General features: G+C 41.7%; 1 protein-coding gene across 1 annotated transcript in view; it reads left to right on the top strand.

Annotated features, from left to right (window-relative positions):
• Positions 1 to 3,543: 3,543 nt before the first annotated feature.
• LOC141335119 (NACHT, LRR and PYD domains-containing protein 3-like) overlaps positions 3,544 to 18,891 on the top strand; it is a 39,494-nt gene continuing 24,146 nt past the window's right edge. The window contains exons 1-6 of the mRNA XM_073840439.1: positions 3,544 to 3,593; positions 4,716 to 4,802; positions 4,931 to 5,080; positions 5,231 to 5,344; positions 5,891 to 7,699; positions 8,057 to 8,227. Of these exons, the coding sequence (XP_073696540.1) occupies positions 3,544 to 3,593; positions 4,716 to 4,802; positions 4,931 to 5,080; positions 5,231 to 5,344; positions 5,891 to 7,699; positions 8,057 to 8,227 (2,381 nt within the window). The remainder of the gene's footprint in view (positions 3,594 to 4,715; positions 4,803 to 4,930; positions 5,081 to 5,230; positions 5,345 to 5,890; positions 7,700 to 8,056; positions 8,228 to 18,891) is intronic.

The raw sequence follows: 18,891 nt of genomic DNA, 5'->3' as shown, positions 1-18,891 counted from the left end.
AATACATTATGAAGTTAAGGGAAATGAAATAGCAGATAAAATAGCAAAAGAAGTTATTAAAAATAATCAAATTGATTTTACAGTTATTATTAGAGGAACAAAATTATTATAAAAAATAAATTAAAGAAACAATGGCAACAACAATGGAAAGAAAATAGGAAAGGACGATGGTTTCATAAGATTCAAAGGAGAGTGGGAGAAATAAGGTGTACAGAGAGGAATAGGCGAGAAGAGACAAAAATATCAAGGCTTCGGTTTGGACACACGGGATTAAATGGAACATTACTGAAAATAGGTAAACATGGCACAGGGAAATGTCAATATTGCGGGCATGAAGAAAGAGTGGAATACCTCATATTAGAGTGCAGGAAATATGAAACTGAAAGAAGACATTGACTTTGGAGCATAATATGGAATTACCCAATATAACCAAAAGATGGCAGCACAGGATTATTTATTATGCAGCTGCCTTTTAAACTCCCTTAATTTTTCAAGACGTCTTGCTTTTCGATTTATTATAAAATTACTAGTATAATAAATTGTAGTACTTTTACCGTCCTTAAGTATATAGTATAGGAAGTGCAGAAAATCATTAAGCTCACACACAAACAGCCTATACTAATATATAGTTCACTACAAATACATTAAATAATTATGGTATAATAATTAAATAATGCACTCAATCAGTGTGCGAATTATACCTTGACAATCGGGGGGGTCAGCTTTTTATAGTTGTTTTTGTACAAGCGTGTACAAAATAGATATTGTGTGCAAAACTAATATATATGCGATATGTTAAATACTAGACATGCAGTTTGCTTTTCCAACGAGCATTATCCAGGGTTCAACGCTAAGGATTTTTTCTACTGGCCCAATCGGGCCAGTGGTTCAGATTTTTACTTGCCCTGCCAAAATTTTCACTGGCCCAACCAACCAACCAACCAACCAAAAAAAAAAAAAGAAAGTTAGTAGTTATTTTTAGCCACATTTTAAATAATGTGTCAAAAGCCAAATATAACTGTATATTTCCTTAAATACAGCTGACCCCCCTAATTAATGCTTTATCCCCCCTGAAGGACATAAACACAAGATGTAGGAGGGGTCTTCCTTGTAAATAGTGGTAAATTGTTCGCACTGATCTGTATCTTAAATATTACTCATAGTAAAAATTGTAAATTAATATAAATATAAAATTAACCTGTGACCACCCCTATAAGGGTTCATACCAATCGCCCCAGCAGCCTAAGCGGGAAAATTTAGTCTGCTGAATAGGAAGCCTACCGATAGACACGGTGAGTGTTCAAGACGCCTTTTCTTGTTATACGAACTTATATACTATACTTTTCAAACATTGCCTAAAAGTAAAGTAAAATTAGACCACCCATCACTCATGTTTTATATTTGTAATAGACGTCTATGCTCGGAAGTTAAACAGTGACAGAGTAAACGCGATCTTTCATAATCATCAATTTATCAGTCAAATAGGGATGTGAACTTCTTACCCAGCGTTTCCCATACATAGACTTTACTTGGGCAAAAACGAGGCAGCTGCCCTCTCTAGCGGCTTGTTCCGTTGTTCGATCGCTCTGGTTTCACTCTCTCCCCCTGTCTCTATCATCACTGCACGGCGACACACCCGCTCAATATTCCCCTCTATGTGCATTCTGCCTATATACGTTACTGATAATCAGGGCTCGACAATGTGAATCGATAGGAATATTAAATATTTTATAAAATGTAATAACATCTTTTAAGTTTTATCTTGAACTCTAAAATCTATTGATCTATTAACCATACTTGTTCCCGCTGTAGTTTTGTTACTCTAAATTTAGTCTGAATCATTTAAGCTCTTTTTTGCCATCAGCTTGTCAGATGTTTGGTCCAGTTATTGTCAATCATAGCAATGAATCGCGCATATTTAGCCGAATTACTCTATTTTTTTAAACTGGCATCTGTCATTCTTGAAACGGTATACATGGACATTTGATCCTCTTAGACAAACAACACTTTTCTTCGATTGTGAATGGATTATGTAGAGAAAACGAACAAAGTACGCTCATATTACGGCACAGTACAGTTGACCAGAAATGCCTTAGCTGGCTTGACTAAACAAGGAAGTAATCCGATATGGTCAATTAATAGCGAAATTAGAAGAAATTAAAATGTTTCATTTTAGTAGATATACTTCGGGAAGGGTCAACATATTGTTATAGGGTGTTATTTCAATTTCTTAGAGAAATTAATGTATTTGAGCACAGAGGACCCAGACTGCTGTTTCGCATGTCACTAAGATCGGGAGTGAGAATCAGAAATAACTGTGAACATTATTATCTTAAATAAATAACAGTGAACTTCATTTATGTGTCGTCATAATTCATTCATGTGTCATTAATGTTTGTATTTATAAACAACTCTGATGTTTAACAACACTTTTCTATTTATTAATTTAATAACATAAGGATAGTGGACACTCTTGCTGATAATTTTCCACATTTATGTATCTTATTAACAATTAAGACAATAATAAAAAAAAAGCTGTAAATAAACACCACTGGTTTACATTGCATAACATGCTTGTAAATGTATGTAACCTTGGACCACAAACCAGTCATAAGCGTACGTTTTAATTGAGATTTGTACACATCTGAAAGCTGAATAAATAAGCAAAGGATTCAGCGTTTATATTAAACGTATAATTCATAAGTATAGTTTCCAACTGCATTTGGCGTCATTCCATTTCACTAACCAATGAGATGAGTTGTGGGAGGGATGTTGCGTCGACGTCATTAATTTACCTCCTACCAATGAGAAGGCATGTGGGCGGGGCGACACGTGCAGCCCCACCCCAAATTCAGCCCCGCCTCAATCTGCAGGCTGCAGACAGGTGCACTTGTCTAAACCCAGGCGTGCCGTAGGTGGCCTGAAAAGTGAAGCCAAAAGTTTTCGATCGCCCCCCGGTGGCTGGCTGCAGTATAGGTCATAAACCCCGCCCTCTCCATGTAATCTAATGGGACGAGAGCCAAACTAAATAAGCGAATTACACAGCAAATAATTTTTTTCCAAAGGTGATTTCCATCGTGTGAGGTAGTTCTTATAATGCTGATTTCTGCTCAGGTGTTCGTTTTTCTAATAAGTTTGCTTTTAAGTAGTTATTTGATGCTATAAAAACGGGGTGTGGTGTCATGATTGTGATCGTGCGATTGGGTCTGCGGGAGTTTGGGCGGGACTTTGACACCGCGGCTCCGCCTCACGACTCTACTGCGCATGCTCTGGCTCCAAATGACGTAACTTCCCCCAAGATGGTAGCGGCCATATTGAGCTGTTTAGGCTTCACTTTTCTATAGTGGAAAGAAGCGGAAACGCGTTGTCCATATTTTTTTACAGTCTATGGTCTAAACCTGCGCTTGCTATGACGCACTGTCACGATTTAATGCACTTGTTAATGCCGGATCTTTAAACACAAATACCGGAACAGAATCTGGCAGGCTTTGGCTCAAAAAGAGTAAGTGTTGGAGATCTCACTTCTGTCTGTTCAGCTTCATCATGGATGACACACAAACACCCCGAAATCAACATTTGTCTCCAGGATGCAGGTACTTTGAAAACAAACTATTACCCCTTTGTGATAAAAATGCTTGTTTTGCAGTGTGTTACAACATTTTAGCTATATTTTAAAAACCTCTTATTTTCTCATAACTTACAGTAAACACGTTTGTTTTAATAATCATAATGTGAAAGTGAAAGTGACGTGTGGCCATTAACTGTTAGACCACGACTGCCCTCCATTTAGCTCTGTTTATATTAACTGTATTATATTTGATACGCAAATGTCTAGGGTCTATAAATTATCAATATGATCAAAATGTTGCTGTATAAACCTGTTGGACGCAACCTACTTCATGTGTTCTGATAATTCAAGTTCAAGTAAAGCATTTTTGCTGTGAAATCTTTCATGATTTTTATAATGTAAATTTAAGAATAACGTGTATGTTGTTAGTAATATTTCAAGATGAACATGTACTGGACTGAACAAGGTTGGGATTTCTTAATTATGCATTCATCATTTTTAATGTTAAAGTTTTTTAAATATATTTTTTCATGTTAAAAAGTAGATGTTAAAATTTCCACAACAGACTTTTGAGGGAGGTTTATTTGTGTATCTCTCAATAATCACTGAATTGCAGTCAACTGCATTATGAGCCATAAAAACCTCATGTATGAAATACTAAATAATACTAAACAAAACTAAGTATATATATTTTGTAAGTTTTTATCATAAGTTTGGAAAAAAATCCATGTATTGGATTGTGAACCAAAACTAAATTCAGTATTGTTAACTGAATGATTAATGATTAAATGATTGACAATAAATTATCTTTTAAGAGTTTCAAGTATTGAACTGATCTCTGAAATAAGCTTCACAGTCTAAAGCAGACTGCTGAGTCTATATGTAAAATAATATATAATATATCTTGATTTATACCCCTAAAAGGGCAATACAAACATTTAATAACAAAAAATATAAAAATTAAATTCATAACATTTCAACATAAACATAATAAGCTAACGATTAACAACAGCTTTTTAAACATGGAAGTCCCCTACACATGTTGTAATTTTATTTTTAAAATAAAATAAATGTCATCATTAAATCTGTTCAACATACAAGATCAGAGCCATATATATACAGTAATTTAAAGGTTTCTTTCTTATAGTTCAGTTCATCAGAAGAGATCAGAACCAGAGTCCAGCTGTGTATCACTGAAGAGTGATGAGTCTATTGGTCAACAACAAAATCTCAGGTACAATATTTCATTAAAAGATATGATTGAAATATTTGTTATTGTGTTTTATCAAGTTGTTATTAATTATTTCATCTGATATTTTAACATTTGTTCACACAGAGAGACACGTCTATGACAGTAACTAGTGTACCTTTAATCTCTCTCTGTTATAGTTCAGTTCACCAGAAGAAATCAGAACCAGAGTCCAGCTGTGTGTCTATCAGGAGTGACGCTTCTTTGGAACATCCAGTTCATTTTAAGAGTGATGAGTCTATTGGTCAACAACAAAATCTCAGGTACAATATTTCAATAACAGATTAAAATATTTGTTATAGTGTTTTATCAAGTGATTATTTCTCCATTTCATCTGATATTTTAACATTTGTTCAAACAGAGAGACATGTCTATAACAGTAACAGTGTACCTTTTATCTCTCTCTGTTATAGTTCAGTTCACCAGAAGAAATCAGAACCAGAGCCCAGCTGTGTGTCTATGAGGAGTGACGCTTCTATGGATCATCCGCTTGATTTTAAGAGTGATGACACAAGACTTAACCTCAAGTATTATTATTATTATTATTATATATATATATTTTTAAAGATAAGATTATAGTAAGATATTTTAAATTTAACTGTCATACTTTTACAGCACTGTAAGGAATAAAAATGTGCAGAAGTGTGTTTAGGAAATGCAGTAAATCTAATGGCAGATATATAGCACACAGTAGAATTCTTTATTTATTTACTTTTATTTAAATGGTATTTGTTTTTACTTAATGTTATTAAGGTCATGAGAAAAGTGTCACAATTGTCAGTGTTTGTTTCTTGATTCAAGGTCAATCCTGCCACCAAAACCTGTCTGTAAAAAATATGATCAGTCTATGAATCAACCACAAGACATCACAGATCCTGGTGTCAGGTAAACTGTGGCATTTTTTTATGTAATGCATCATCACACATTACTCAAATACATCATTAATAACTGATACATTTCATTAATGCCAATATATGTTAAGTGTCTCATAACACAGAAAATAAAAAAAGACATTTTGCTCTGTAAATTCACCTCTGTAACTCGTGTAATAATGTGAGATTTTAATTTTACAGTCATGAAGTCCTCAACATGTTTATATCAAATCTGATGAAGAAGTTTGGGCGTCTGTATGAGGGAACAGTGACGCAGGGAAACCCAACACTCCTGAATGAGATCTACACAGAGCTCTACATCACAGAGAGTGAGAGTGGAGAGATCAGTAATGAACATGAGGTCAGACAGATTGAGACACAATCCAGGAGAACAGCAACAGAGGACACAGCCATCAAATGCAATCACATCTTTAGACCTTTACCTGGACAAGACAAAGCCATCAGAACTGTGCTGACAAAGGGAGTCGCTGGCATTGGAAAAACAGTCTCTGTGCAGAAGTTCATCCTGGACTGGGCTGAAGGGAAAGAGAATCAGGACATCCAGCTCATATTTCCACTTCCTTTCAGAGAAATCAACTTGATGAAGGACAAAACACTCAGTCTTTCAGATCTTCTTCATGTCTTTTTCCCTGAAACTAAAGAAAAGGAAATATCCAGTGATGACTATAAAGTGTTGTTCATCTTTGATGGTCTGGATGAGTGTCGTCTGTCTCTGGACTTTAAGAGTAAAGTGAAACTGTGTAATATATCTGAATCAGCCTCAGTGGACGTGCTGCTGATGAACCTCATTGAGGGGAATCTGCTTCCCTCTGCTCTCATCTGGATCACCTCCAGACCAGCAGCAGCTGATCTCATCCCCTCTGAGTGTGTCCATCGAGTGACAGAGGTACGAGGATTCAATGAGCCACAGAAGGAGGAATACTTCAGGAAGAGAATCAGTGATCAGAGTCTGGCCGACAGGATCATCTCACACCTGAAGTCATCCAGGAGCCTCTACATCATGTGCCACATCCCAGTGTTCTGCTGGATCTCAGCCGCTGTTCTAGAGAAGATGTTGAGTCCAGCAGAGAGTGGAGAGATTCCCAAGACTCTCACTCAAATGTACACACACTTCCTGATCCTTCAGACCAACATCAAACATGAGAAGGACTATGAGAAGAAGGTGACAGATGAAGACATGATCCTCAAACTGGGGAAACTGGCTTTTCAGCAGCTTGTTAAAGAAAACCTGATCTTCTATGAGGAAGACCTGAGAGAGTGTGGCATTGATGAGACAGAAGCATCAGTTTACTCAGGATTGTGCACTCAGATCTTCAGAGAGGAGTTGGGCTTGTATCAGGGGAAAGTCTTCTGCTTTGTTCATCTGAGCATTCAGGAACATCTAGCAGCTCTATATGTGCACCTCTCCTGGACAAACAACAACAGAAATGTGTTTGACCAAATCACCAAACAGAGTTTGTGGTCTAAAGTGAAGGACTGGTTTCAACTAAATTCATCAGAACATGTTTCATTATCTGAGCTTCATCAGAGAGCTGTGGATGAAGCTCTAAAGAGTAAAAATGGACATCTGGATCTTTTCCTGCGGTTTCTTCTGGGTTTGTCAGTGGAGTCTCATCAGATTCTCCTACAACGAATAATGAAGATGAAAAGAAGCAGCTCTGACAGCAATGAGAAAACAGCTGAGTACATCAAGAAGAAGATCAGGACCATTGACTCTCCAGAGAAATCCATCAATCTGTTCCACTGTCTGAATGAACTGGGTGACCGTTCACTAGTGGAGGAAATACAACAGTATCTGAAATCTGGAAGAATAAAGGAAGCCGAACTCTCTTCATCTCAGTGGTCAGCTGTAGTTTTTGTGTTGTTGACATCAGAAGAGGACCTCAGTGAGTTTCATCTTGATAAATTTGTTAAAGAAAGGAATAATCCTGAAAATATGAAAGTTCTTCAGAAACTGCTGCCTGTGATTAAAGAATCCAGATCAGTTCAGTAAGTATCACTGAGAAAAATCACTTCACTGTTATAACAAGAAAAGCAAAGTTAAAAGCTTGTAAATCTTAAGTGTTGTAGCTGTTATTTTATTGGTCAGCGTTTTTATGTGTTTTCAATATAGTGATACTGTGAAAGATTTCTTTGGACATTCAAACAAAGTCAGAGAAGTTGCATATGAATAATTAATGTTTTCAATTAACAAAAAAGAATTGAAATATTTCTCATCTGGCATAAAGGACCAAGCAGAATTCATTTAGTTATATTAGAATTGCAAGTTTTTTATTGCATAAAGTTGGTTGATTGCTTTTTGGAGCTGTTTGATAGTGTTTCACTATGATTGTCCTCTCACTACAGTTTGAGATATTGTGGTGTCACAGATGAAGGTTGTGCTGCTCTGGCTTCAGCTCTGAGATCAAACCCCTCACACCTGAGAGAACTGGATCTGTCATTGAATAAACTTGGAGATTCAGTGAAGCTGCTTTTTGATGTACTACAAAATCCTCACTGTAAACTAAAGAAACTGTGGTAAGATCATATGTGACACACTGTTAAGTATTATGTAAGTGCAAAACAAATTATGAAAAAAAGAAAATACAAATAATAAGCACAATAGCAAAGCACAAAGGCAGAAAACACAATGACAAGCTAGGTATTGTTTGCTAATGAAGTGCTTATCACTGATTTGATGAGACATCTGTCAATCAAAATGTAAAAGATTATGTGACCAACTTTTTCTCAAACATGCATTCACTGTTACCCTTTTTGCAAAAAAAAAAAAAAATGGATTATCTGTTTACACAAAGTGCAAAAATGAAACCAGTCAACCTGTAAGTGTGTGAGTAAGGACAGTTGTCTTAGCCCTCATACAACCCTCATTCATATCTACCTACTTTCTAATTATAGTAATGCAGGTGTGAAAAAATAAAGGCAAGAATTACTGTTTCAAAGTTCCTCAGAGAGAGTTGCGGGGTAGCACCTCGGTCAACCTTGTTAAATTTCAGTTCTACTGATGGACAAATATGGACATTGATTCTGGCTAGAGAATCAGGCAAGGGAGAAGTAAATCCTCTTTAACTTCTCATCAATTGCACTTGTCAGGCAGTTAATGATATCCATTTGGACATTGTTAGGATTTATCACAATCAGGTGGCAGTGTTTGAATAACAACTGTGTTATGTTGTGGTCGGTAGGAAAATAAAAGAATACAATATGATTACAATATGTCTGTACATATTCATTATAAAGGACCACATTAAGTGTCAATAACTGATTGAATTAGTCACCACAAATAAATGCTCAACTGTAAGATAATATATAAACAATGTATAATAAGGTAAACATGGCATGATGCAGCATGAAATTCCAACAGCACGTGTCAGCTTAACGTGATCACACTAACAAGGCTAACAAGATTAGCGTCTATCCACAATCACATCGCGATCATCAACAATATTTACATGATAACTCACATTTGTTGCATGAACGCACAACATTGAACAATAGTAGAGAGAGTGACTGGAGCTGGCTCTCACATCTGTCTGCTGGAAGTAGCAACTATTATATTGGTCTGTCAAGAACCATTGCTTATTTTCCGTTCGGGGTGGATTTTCTGACATTGCCTGATCAGCAGGATAATTGTAAACCTTAAGAAAGGCCATCTGGAGGTTCTTTGTCGTCGTCCATCATTTGCAGAACCAGAATCAGTTTTACAACAGGGCGCATGTATTTCTTGCCCTTGACTTTGGCTGTCCAAATCCTCCCGTCGGCTCCTGCATAGGTCTCTGTCACGGTACCCACAGTGCTTGTGGGAGTTGATGATCAATTAGGAAGACCACTCGTCCTACTGTCAACCCTTTGCCATCCGATCTCCATTTCGGTCTGCCCTGTAGTTCAGGTAAGTAGCTGTGTATGAACGCGGTCCAGAACCGGTCTGCCAATACCTTGCTATGTCACCACCTATGTCTCCCCAAGAGCATGTTGGAGTTGTAAAGGACTTGATAAAGAAGCTTCATGGTGTTCCATCAGCAACATGTGCTCTGTTAGCACTCGCTCTGCACCAGTTAATCAGTTCAGTTGTTGATCCATGTTTTGGATAAGTAACTTTGTGACCTGATATTGAGGGTCTAGGATGATAGGGTTGATGACACCGAAAGGCAGGGTTTCAACATGACGAAGTCATCCTCCCACTCTGATAAGACCAATATCTTTGTCGTATTCTGGGGTGAGAGAACTCCAACGGCTGTCTGTCTGGATTGGTTGTCAAGCTTTTAAAACTCTGAATTCCTCTGGGAATGAATCAAGCTGTGCCTCAAGTATATCCCTGTATATACTTTGAGGCTTCAGAAGAGTTGTCAGTGTTGGCCACCCCATCACAAGACTCCACAGTCGCTTGAAGAAGCTCCTTCCAGGTTCTTAATCGACTGAGGTCTGAAGGCACCTGACTCGAAGCAGCAGTAATAGCTTCAACAAAGGATGCTCTTTTCATTTCGCTCAGACTCCGCACTGGGTATCACTGGCCATGTATCCTGTGGTTGAATCAGGAAGAAGGGTCCAGATCTCCATTGGTGAGGGCCTGCTAGCTCTGCTAAGGTAAGCTCTGCCTGGTGATGTGGTCAGCTGGGTTTCTGAATCTCGGCTATTCTAGAGCCCACAAAGACTTTACATCGGCATGACCGGTTAAGGAATGGTCATGAGTGGCCACTCAGCCCAGTATCTGGAAACATTATGTGTAAGGAAGAATCCTGGCACCTGTAGCCCAGGACTTTTGAGGGCAAGCCCCTCTGGGGAAGAGCGGTGTACACCTCATTATACAGTGTCCTTCTCTCTTTAGTGCCCCCAGGAGACCGGTCTGTCAACCCTGCCACCCTTGGTGCTTCAGGGCACAGCGGTCTCCAGCGAGGATACCAGAGCAGCCAGCGCGGTCATTCCCTGCTGGTCCTCCGCTCCAGGTCACCAAGCTGGCCACTTGGAATACGCCAGAGGTCAGTTTCGAGAGACTAATCCCCTAAATAGCTTCTACCAAAAGTGTTTCATTGGGTGCTGCACACTGTAGATGAGGCTCAGTGGGTTCCCTTCCGGAGGGAACTCTACGCTGCGTCCTGGTGGACACTATGGGAACTGCCTCCAGCGTGACCGGCTCTGAAGCTCTTATAGAACAACGACAATGAACTTTGACATTGGCCGGCGCCAGCCTATGACATCATCACAAGGCGCCTACCAGTATAAAGGTGTGCTTGTGAATACATCAACCATCTTTTCGTCCTTCAGACTGACCTTGTTCTAAGCGTGAGTAGAATGATGATTAAACAGTTCGGGAAATGTACGAAATCCGTGTCAGAGAAATCTGACACCAGATGACGTGCACAACCTGTTTGTTATGTGTTTGGGTGAAGAGCACGTGCGCTCTGTTCTTGAGAGTGCAGAGCGCGTTCATTGTGAGAGTTTCTCTCTAAGGAAACTCCGCTCTCGTTGTCCCTTTTCCCGAGGGAATTGGGACATTTATCTGCCCCGCGCGGCTCGGGTCCAAGAACAAGCTCGCGGCGGTTACAGATGAAGCACGGTCACGAGCTGAGGGACGTGTAATCTCTCACGCTCGTCAGCCGTGGATGAGGGCGAGCTGCGGGCGAAGGATGTATTGTTTTCTGACATCCTTTGATACAGCAGCGAGTGCTCTACTGGTTTTAAGCCAGGTGAGCAGGATGTGGCTGTTAAGGGCGAAAAAGTTATTTTCTGAGCTCTCACAGCCTGCCTGCCCTGCGTATGATAAGCTGTTGTCTGTTATGAACCGCGCTGCGGCCTGCTTTGATCTGCGTTCAAAGCACGGGCAGGGGGAGATGGCTCATAGCAGTTTTTATGAGTAATTTTCCCTGGCCATGACAGACCAGTCCCCATGTGCATCCCATTCCTTCCTGATCTATATAATAAGATCGGGAGGGCATGGGATAAACCATATTCAGCCCGCACTCATCTATATCAGCATGTTAGTTATGCTGATGCAGAGTGAGTGCGTGAGTATGGTGGGGCGTCGATGCCATCGCCTGAGGATATGCTTGCTGTCTCTCGGCGGGAGTGGCGTCGACGCTGAGGGCATACGCGGCAGCGGGTCAGGCTGGTGCTGCCTGCACACAGTGGCAGTGTTGCGGGCATACCAGGCTGATCTGCTGGAGGATAAAGACCCGGTCTTCATCCCCACCCAAAACACGGGGGAGCCTGGCCCCTCCTGGCCTGCGGGCCGGAGGCAGGACCAGGCGGTTTGTGTGGCCACTCGAGACTGTCCTCCTGGGAGGAGTACTGTAGGTCTCAGAGGAGACGTGATGTGCGATTTAGGAGAGGGGATCGTAGGGAAACGATCCTCTCCCTTCTCCCTCACTATCGTTCGGCCACCTGTCCTTTTCTCCCCCATAAGACTCTGGGGCTGGGCTGACGTTAGATTGATAAACTCAATCCGTTGGCCTGGTACATGAACTGACATATATGTGGGTAAGTATATATGTATAGGTATGTATTGTTGTCTACCAGCTCCGCTTGGGTGAGACTTATTGTAGTATTCGAGCCCCCTATTGGGCTCTACTGCCCCCAAGTGTCGTGTAGCCAGGTCTCCCCTCGTGTTTATCCAGTGTGTCGAGACCTCCACTTGTAATACTCCCATATGGGGTGAAGCGTTGTTAGGCTTCCTCGTTTCTCGAGTATCCTGAAGCCTCCGCTATGTTGAGCTCGGCTTAGACATTATTTATACATATGTATACATAGTTGAAGTGTTCTAGAAAGCCCTGTGAGCATTGTTAGGCCTCTTCGAGCTGCAGGAGATAGCTCTGCTGAAGCCTCCGCTCCCTGAAACCCGGCTAAGTTCGTTACCCTTAGGTATGAGTGTAGTCAGGTCTCTTCCCTGTGTATCTTTGTATCATATAAGTGAGACCTCCACTCCTGAGAGTTTCGGTTCTAGGGCGAACAGAGCATTGCTAGGCTTCCTCTCTGTGCAAGAGATGCTTTCTGCTGAAGCCTCCGCTCTCATCAGAGCTTGAGTGTCGTTAGGTTAACACCTCCACTCCATATAGCTTTCTCAGTGGTCGAGTGTCGCAGGCTCCCTCTATTTGAGTGTTCTGTCTAGCCTCCGCTCCCCAGAGATACAGGCCGCATACAGCTAGTAGGCACTTTCTATGCCTCGCTAATTATTTTGGTAGAGTGCTATCTAACCACTCACCAAGACCAGGTGTTGTAGGCTCGTTTACCTAGAAACAATTAAGAAGCCTCCACTGTGCATAGCTCTGCTTCTAGCATGGAGCTTTCTGTGAGCCTTGTCACTTTCAAGCGTGGGGTGTAGTCAGGTCTCCCCTCCTCTAGAGGGTTCTCAGTTTGAGACCTCCACTCTGAAGAGCTTCCTTAAGGTTGAGCGTCGTTAGGCTGCTACGCGCTCTAGAGAGCCGTCTTGCTGAAGCCTCCCCTCTCCAAAAGCTCCGCTTCTGGGCTGTGCTATCACCCGAAAAACATGTGGTGTTTCCCTCGCTATGCTCGGGCACCCCCTCAAACCCACGAGAGTGGTGATTACTCACACAAATTCTTGAGTATTCCTTAAAATCCACATGAGTGGTAAGTGCACTACTTAGGCACTTTTCTGAAATCCATACTTATGGTAAAGCCCCCCTCTGTGTGCCGGGGCCTTTTCTGAAATCCTATACGGTGTGGGTCACGCAGGGAAATCCTCCGTTCCCATCTTTTGAGTTGGTTCCAAAACCTCTAGTTTTTTCAACTCCATTTGATAGCACAGTGTAACAGGTCTCCTCTCTGTCAGAGCCACAGTACTAAGACCTTCACTCTCACAGTTATGGCAGCTGGTAGGCCCCAGTGTGCCTCGCTGACCGTTTTTGGGGGAGTGCCAATTCTCCACTCACCGAAAACCTAGTGTCGTAGGCTTCTCTCTCCAGAGATGCAATCTCGGAGCCTCCACTATACAGCTCTGCTTTCAGCATTAGAGCTCATCTGTGAGTCTTATAACATTACCTCAAGAGTGTAGTCAGGTCTCTCTTCCTTATAGGGTATGAATGAGACCTCCACTCTAAGATTTTTTTTGTAGGATTGAGCGTCGTAGGCTTCCTCTCGCTCGACAGAGCCTTTCTGCTGAAGCCTCCCCTCTCCAAAAGCTCCGCTTTTCAGGCCCTGCTACCGCCTAGAGATTGCAAGATGGTGATTTCCCTCGCTATACCTGGGCACCTCCTCAAACCCACAATAGTGGTGATTGCTCACGCACGTCTTTGAGCACTCCTTAAAATCCACATGAGTGGTAAGTGCACTACCTAGGCACTTTTCTGAAATCCATATTTATGGTAAAGGTCCCCCCTGTGTGTCGGGTCCTTTTCTGAAATCCTATACGGTGTGGGTTACGCAGCGAAATCCTTCGTTCCCATCCTCGAGTTGGTTCTTTAAAAAACCCTTCTGTTTTTCCAACTCCCCACCCAGGTAGCACTGCTAGCAGGATCGAGTGTAGTAGGCTCCCGGTTGCCTCCACTCTCCAGAGACGCCACTCAGGTAGTTTCGTTGGCTAGGCTTTTGAGCCTCACTGATTACCTCCGGTGTTGAGTGTAGCTAGGTCATGAGACCTCCACTCTTAGAGTCGTCCTCTGCTAAGCACAGAGTGTCGCCAGGCTCCCTCTCATTCGAGAGTTGACTAAAAGCCTCCACTCTCTAGACTCCACTCAGGGAGTTCCGTCGGATAGGCTATTCAGCCTCACGGGACACCTCCAGTGTTGAGTGTAGCTAGGTCATGAGACCTCCACTCTTAGAGTCGTCCTCTGCTAAGCACAGAGTGTCGCCAGGCTTCCTCTTATTTGAAAGTTTGGCTAAGCCTCCGCTCTCCATAGTCTCCACTTAGGTGGTTCTATTGCTTAGGTTCTTGGAGCCTCATGAATCACCTCCAGTGTTGAGTGTAGTTAGGTCTCCGACCTCCACTCCCAGAGTTCCCCCGCAAGCACAGAGTGTCGCCAGGCTTCCTCTCGTTTAGAGAGTCTTTCTGGAGCCTCCGCTCTTCAGAACCCCCGATTAGTATGAAGGCTTAGTGATAAGCTTCACTACTTTCTGTAGCGGTGAGTGTAGTTAGGCCTACTCTCGCTTAGAAGAATCAGGCCTCCACTCCTTGGAGTTCCGTGCTTGGGTAGCCGAGCTATTCATGACGTCGGCCCAAGCGATTCTCGCTGGTAGTTGGGAGTGATGTTCCTTCTTGACTCCTCAATCAGTCAGTTGTTCACTTACTCCTCAGCATGGCAGCGTTGGTATAGACCAGGGGTCGGCAATTATGTTTGGCCTCGGGCCAGATTTTTTCCAAGCCATTACATGGTGGGCCACAACCAAAACAATGGCTAATTTATTGAACTAATAGGGGAGGATGAAAATGGTAGGCGCTCGTGAAATGACAGACGTACTGAGACATTCAAGCTGAATGATGTAGTAGGTTAAATTTGCTGACTGGGCATTGTACGCGCTATTAATTATCTGCATGTTTGTTAACCCTCTGAGCGGTACGGTCCCACATGGGATTCTAATTTTTGTGCCCCTGGGAGTACGGTCCCACATATGGGATTTAGAACGTTCGGTGACGTCACGCAACTGACAAATTCAAACTGCGCTTTGGCGCGCTGGCTAGCGCTGAGCCAGGGATGGACGAGCTCTGCGCTTGTCATATAATCACAACTGCAGTGTTTTTAACCAAATAACGCTTATTTTAGGTTTCATACATTTAAATGCACATAAGTACTAGTAAAACGAGACATTAGGAGTTTGTAAAATACACATATGTATATGGAAGCAGCAAACAGCAATGTATTCAAATATAATTTGCCGATGTGTTGTATTCATATCACATACACATAGTCTAAGTAACTAAAAGGTTCACTCTATTCCTCTTCCAGTTTACCAGCCACTTACTTTCATGTATTTCGGGAGAAACGGATGAATTTACGTGCTTTAAATCCGGCTGACAGGACTCTCTGAACTGCAGCGCGAACAAACATGGCCGCGCCCATCTGAGGTTACGTCTGCTCTGTCGTTTCAGGGGCCGAGCCCGGCAGCCCATGGTCGAGTGGATTCAGCCTATTTGCTCTGATTTGCTCCGATTTGCTTCCGACAGTGCCACGCATTATTATTGGTTCATATTTGTTGTGCCATCACAGTCATATAAAGGCCTTAATAACACGCACGCTGTTTGAAACTCGTGCTACTCACATTTCTGTTATGCCGATATGGTTGATGTCTGGCCTGTTTGAAAGAAGTGTTTTAATTTTCACAAATGTTCGATGTCTGGCCTGTTTGAAAGAAGTGTTTTAATTTTCACAATAATATGACGCCTATGTCCGTTGTTTGAGTGACAACTTGTGTTTTGGAATTTCAGCACCAGACGCTCTCCGCTTTTTTTTTTCTCCGTTTTTGCATATTGAGATAGATGACGAAAAGAAAAATAAATGATACTTTATTAAAAATTGGACTGACCAACCTTTTATGTACCGTGGACCGGTTTGATTCCCTTTTTTTTTTCAGAAATCCGCGTTCAAGCGCACACAATAGGCTGAAACTTGCCACAAAACACCCGCAAAAATAAATAACAATGAATGTGTCTGGGGGAAAGAGTTAGGACATGTTTGAATTATTTATTAATAAACTAGTGTATTCTGAGTCAGTGTCGCAAAGATCTCTTTTTGGACGCGCCTTTAAAGAGAAATTAATCTTTATGGATTGCATAATGAAAGAGTTTTTGTTTTCGATTTGTTTTATTTCGTTAAGTAATAATTTAAAGCTTTCTATAGACATATTTATCATGTCTGTGAGGCATGAATTTCTCTTTATTTTTGTTAAGCGCTCCTGTTCAAGAACGAGACGGAAGAAAGCGCATCATTTTTGTTTTCTGTATTTCATAAAAACGCTGTAACGCTTTTTTGATGTATTACTCTTACCTTTGTGAGCAAAAATGACGGATAACTTTAAAAACTGCAAGTGATTGCGCTGTCGCCTCATGTCCAGCAAAGCGGCTTACAAAAACCATGCGCCTGATATTTAACGTTTAAACTAACATTGTTTTATACTTGAACTGTTTTATATCTATAGATTTTATTTTAGGCAAGTCGAGATGATTTGAGAAGGCAAACTGATCAAACAGACGACCAGTCTTCCGCTGGGCGCTGTTCGTTAAAAAAAAAAAAAAAATTATATTCAACGAACAAAATATGCTCCAACAGTATAATTACTAAATAAAAAAAAACTAAACTAAATATAATCAGTTTGCCATTAAATACAAACCTGAACTATTTTAATAGCTGAAACGGTAAGTTGTTTTGGGAGAAGAAAAATAGAAAAATACGTTTTTGTCCCATCCATTGCTTCACTGCTATTTCTAGAATGAACCCAGCATAAATATGTAGATGTCATTCCCAAAACATAGCAGCATTCATGTGTCCGAAAAACAAAAGTTTCATACAAATTCTGAATGGATTATAGCCTGGAAAGTGCAAGCATGCTCCCCTTATTATCACTAAAAGCGTCACTAATCTTAGAGATCTCACAAAGTTCTGTTATAATTAATAAAGCTCTCTAAACTACACAATGAATCTTGTATTTACATGGCGTCTACACTTAGTCATGAGATAATTCACGAGCCCGCAAAATGGCACTTAATAAAAAATATACTTTTAGGTCGTTTGCTTTTTGCAGTTTCGAATGCGCTGTAATTTAAAATAGCGCCGTCTCTCTCGCTTCGGCGAACGGCCCATAACTCCACCGGCCCAACGGGAATGTCCCGGTACTCCCGATGGCCAGTACATCCCTGCATACCACACAAAGGACTTGGTGCATGCGAGTCACCGGTCTTTGCAAACCCATATTTTAAATATGACTCGTCATATTTCCGATTGAATGGCCCCTTCTTTTTCTTTGAGGTATCTGGCTCACTACCATCGTCAGTGGGTCTTTATTCAGCTCTACCCCTTCCAAAGAAATTCTCTAAAGATGTTTGCTTTTTGTTGCTCATTCTAGCAGTTTAGCTAGCTTCGTGTGACACTACAGTTCGCCAAGAACTGATCAAGTGAAGTGAGTTGAGCTGAGGCTGCGCAGCGCTGAAGCCAATATGCAAAGCATAAAGACGGGACAGACAGACGTAAGGAAAAAGACCTTGCAAAATGCAAACATGCGTGCAATCAAACAACTGCATATATGCCTGTGTCATGTAAAAACGTTTTTAAAACGACATTAAAACGACATTATTGCGAATTAAATTGAGTTTATTTAGTTTGCATGCATTTTTTTAAAACTCATGTTGTAAGCTACGGCCCGGTTAGGAATGTCCCGCGGCCCGTGGTTGGGGACAGCTGCTCTATAGTTCAAAGAATCTCACGGGCCAGATATTTTTGCTTGCGGGCCACATGTGGCCCGCGGGCCGCTAATTGCCGACCAGTGGTATAGACGTTCCCATAGTGTCCACCAGGACGCAGCGTAGAGTTCCCTCCGGAAGGGAACGTCTAGGTTACGTATGTAACCCCGGTTCCCTGAGGACAGGGAACGAGACGCTGCGTCTTGTAGCCATGCTTCAGGCCCCATTTACGTCTTCATCAGACAAAAAGATGGTTGATGTATTCACAAGCACACCTTTATACTGGTAGGCGCCTTGTGATGATGTCATATGCTGGTGCCAGCCAATGTCAAAGTTCATTGTCGTTGTTCTATAAGAGCTTCAGAGCCGGTCACGCTGGAGGCAGTTCCCATAGTGTCCACCAGGACGCAGCGTCTCGTTCCCTATCCTCAGGGAACCGGGGTTACATACGTAACCTAGACGATTCTTCTCCGTCTCTATGCAACAGGGTTTTTCCCACTCCGGTGGGCCCTGAGCAGGCTCTGGTCATGGAACAAGGAGAAACACTCTCTCGAGAAAGTAGACCATCGAGGTGGTCCCTCCTCTAGACAGAGAATCAGGGTTCTACAGCCGGTACTCCTCCTTCCTCAACACAGGAAGTTCCTGAGGTTTGCTCTGGAGGCAAAGCTTACCGATACTGGGTTCTTCTTTTTTGGCCTTGCACTCTCACCCCGCATTTTCACCAAGTATGTGGATGCTGCTCTGGCTTCGCTGTGACTACAGGCCATCTGCATACTGAATTATATTGATGTTTCATCGATATTAGCTCATTCAGAGCAGTTGGCGGCTCTGCATCGAGATGTCG

Source organism: Garra rufa, chromosome 5 (assembly GCF_049309525.1).
Source record: "Garra rufa chromosome 5, GarRuf1.0, whole genome shotgun sequence".
Classification (NCBI taxonomy): domain Eukaryota; kingdom Metazoa; phylum Chordata; class Actinopteri; order Cypriniformes; family Cyprinidae; genus Garra; species Garra rufa.
This window is presented reverse-complemented; position numbering and strand designations above follow the sequence as displayed.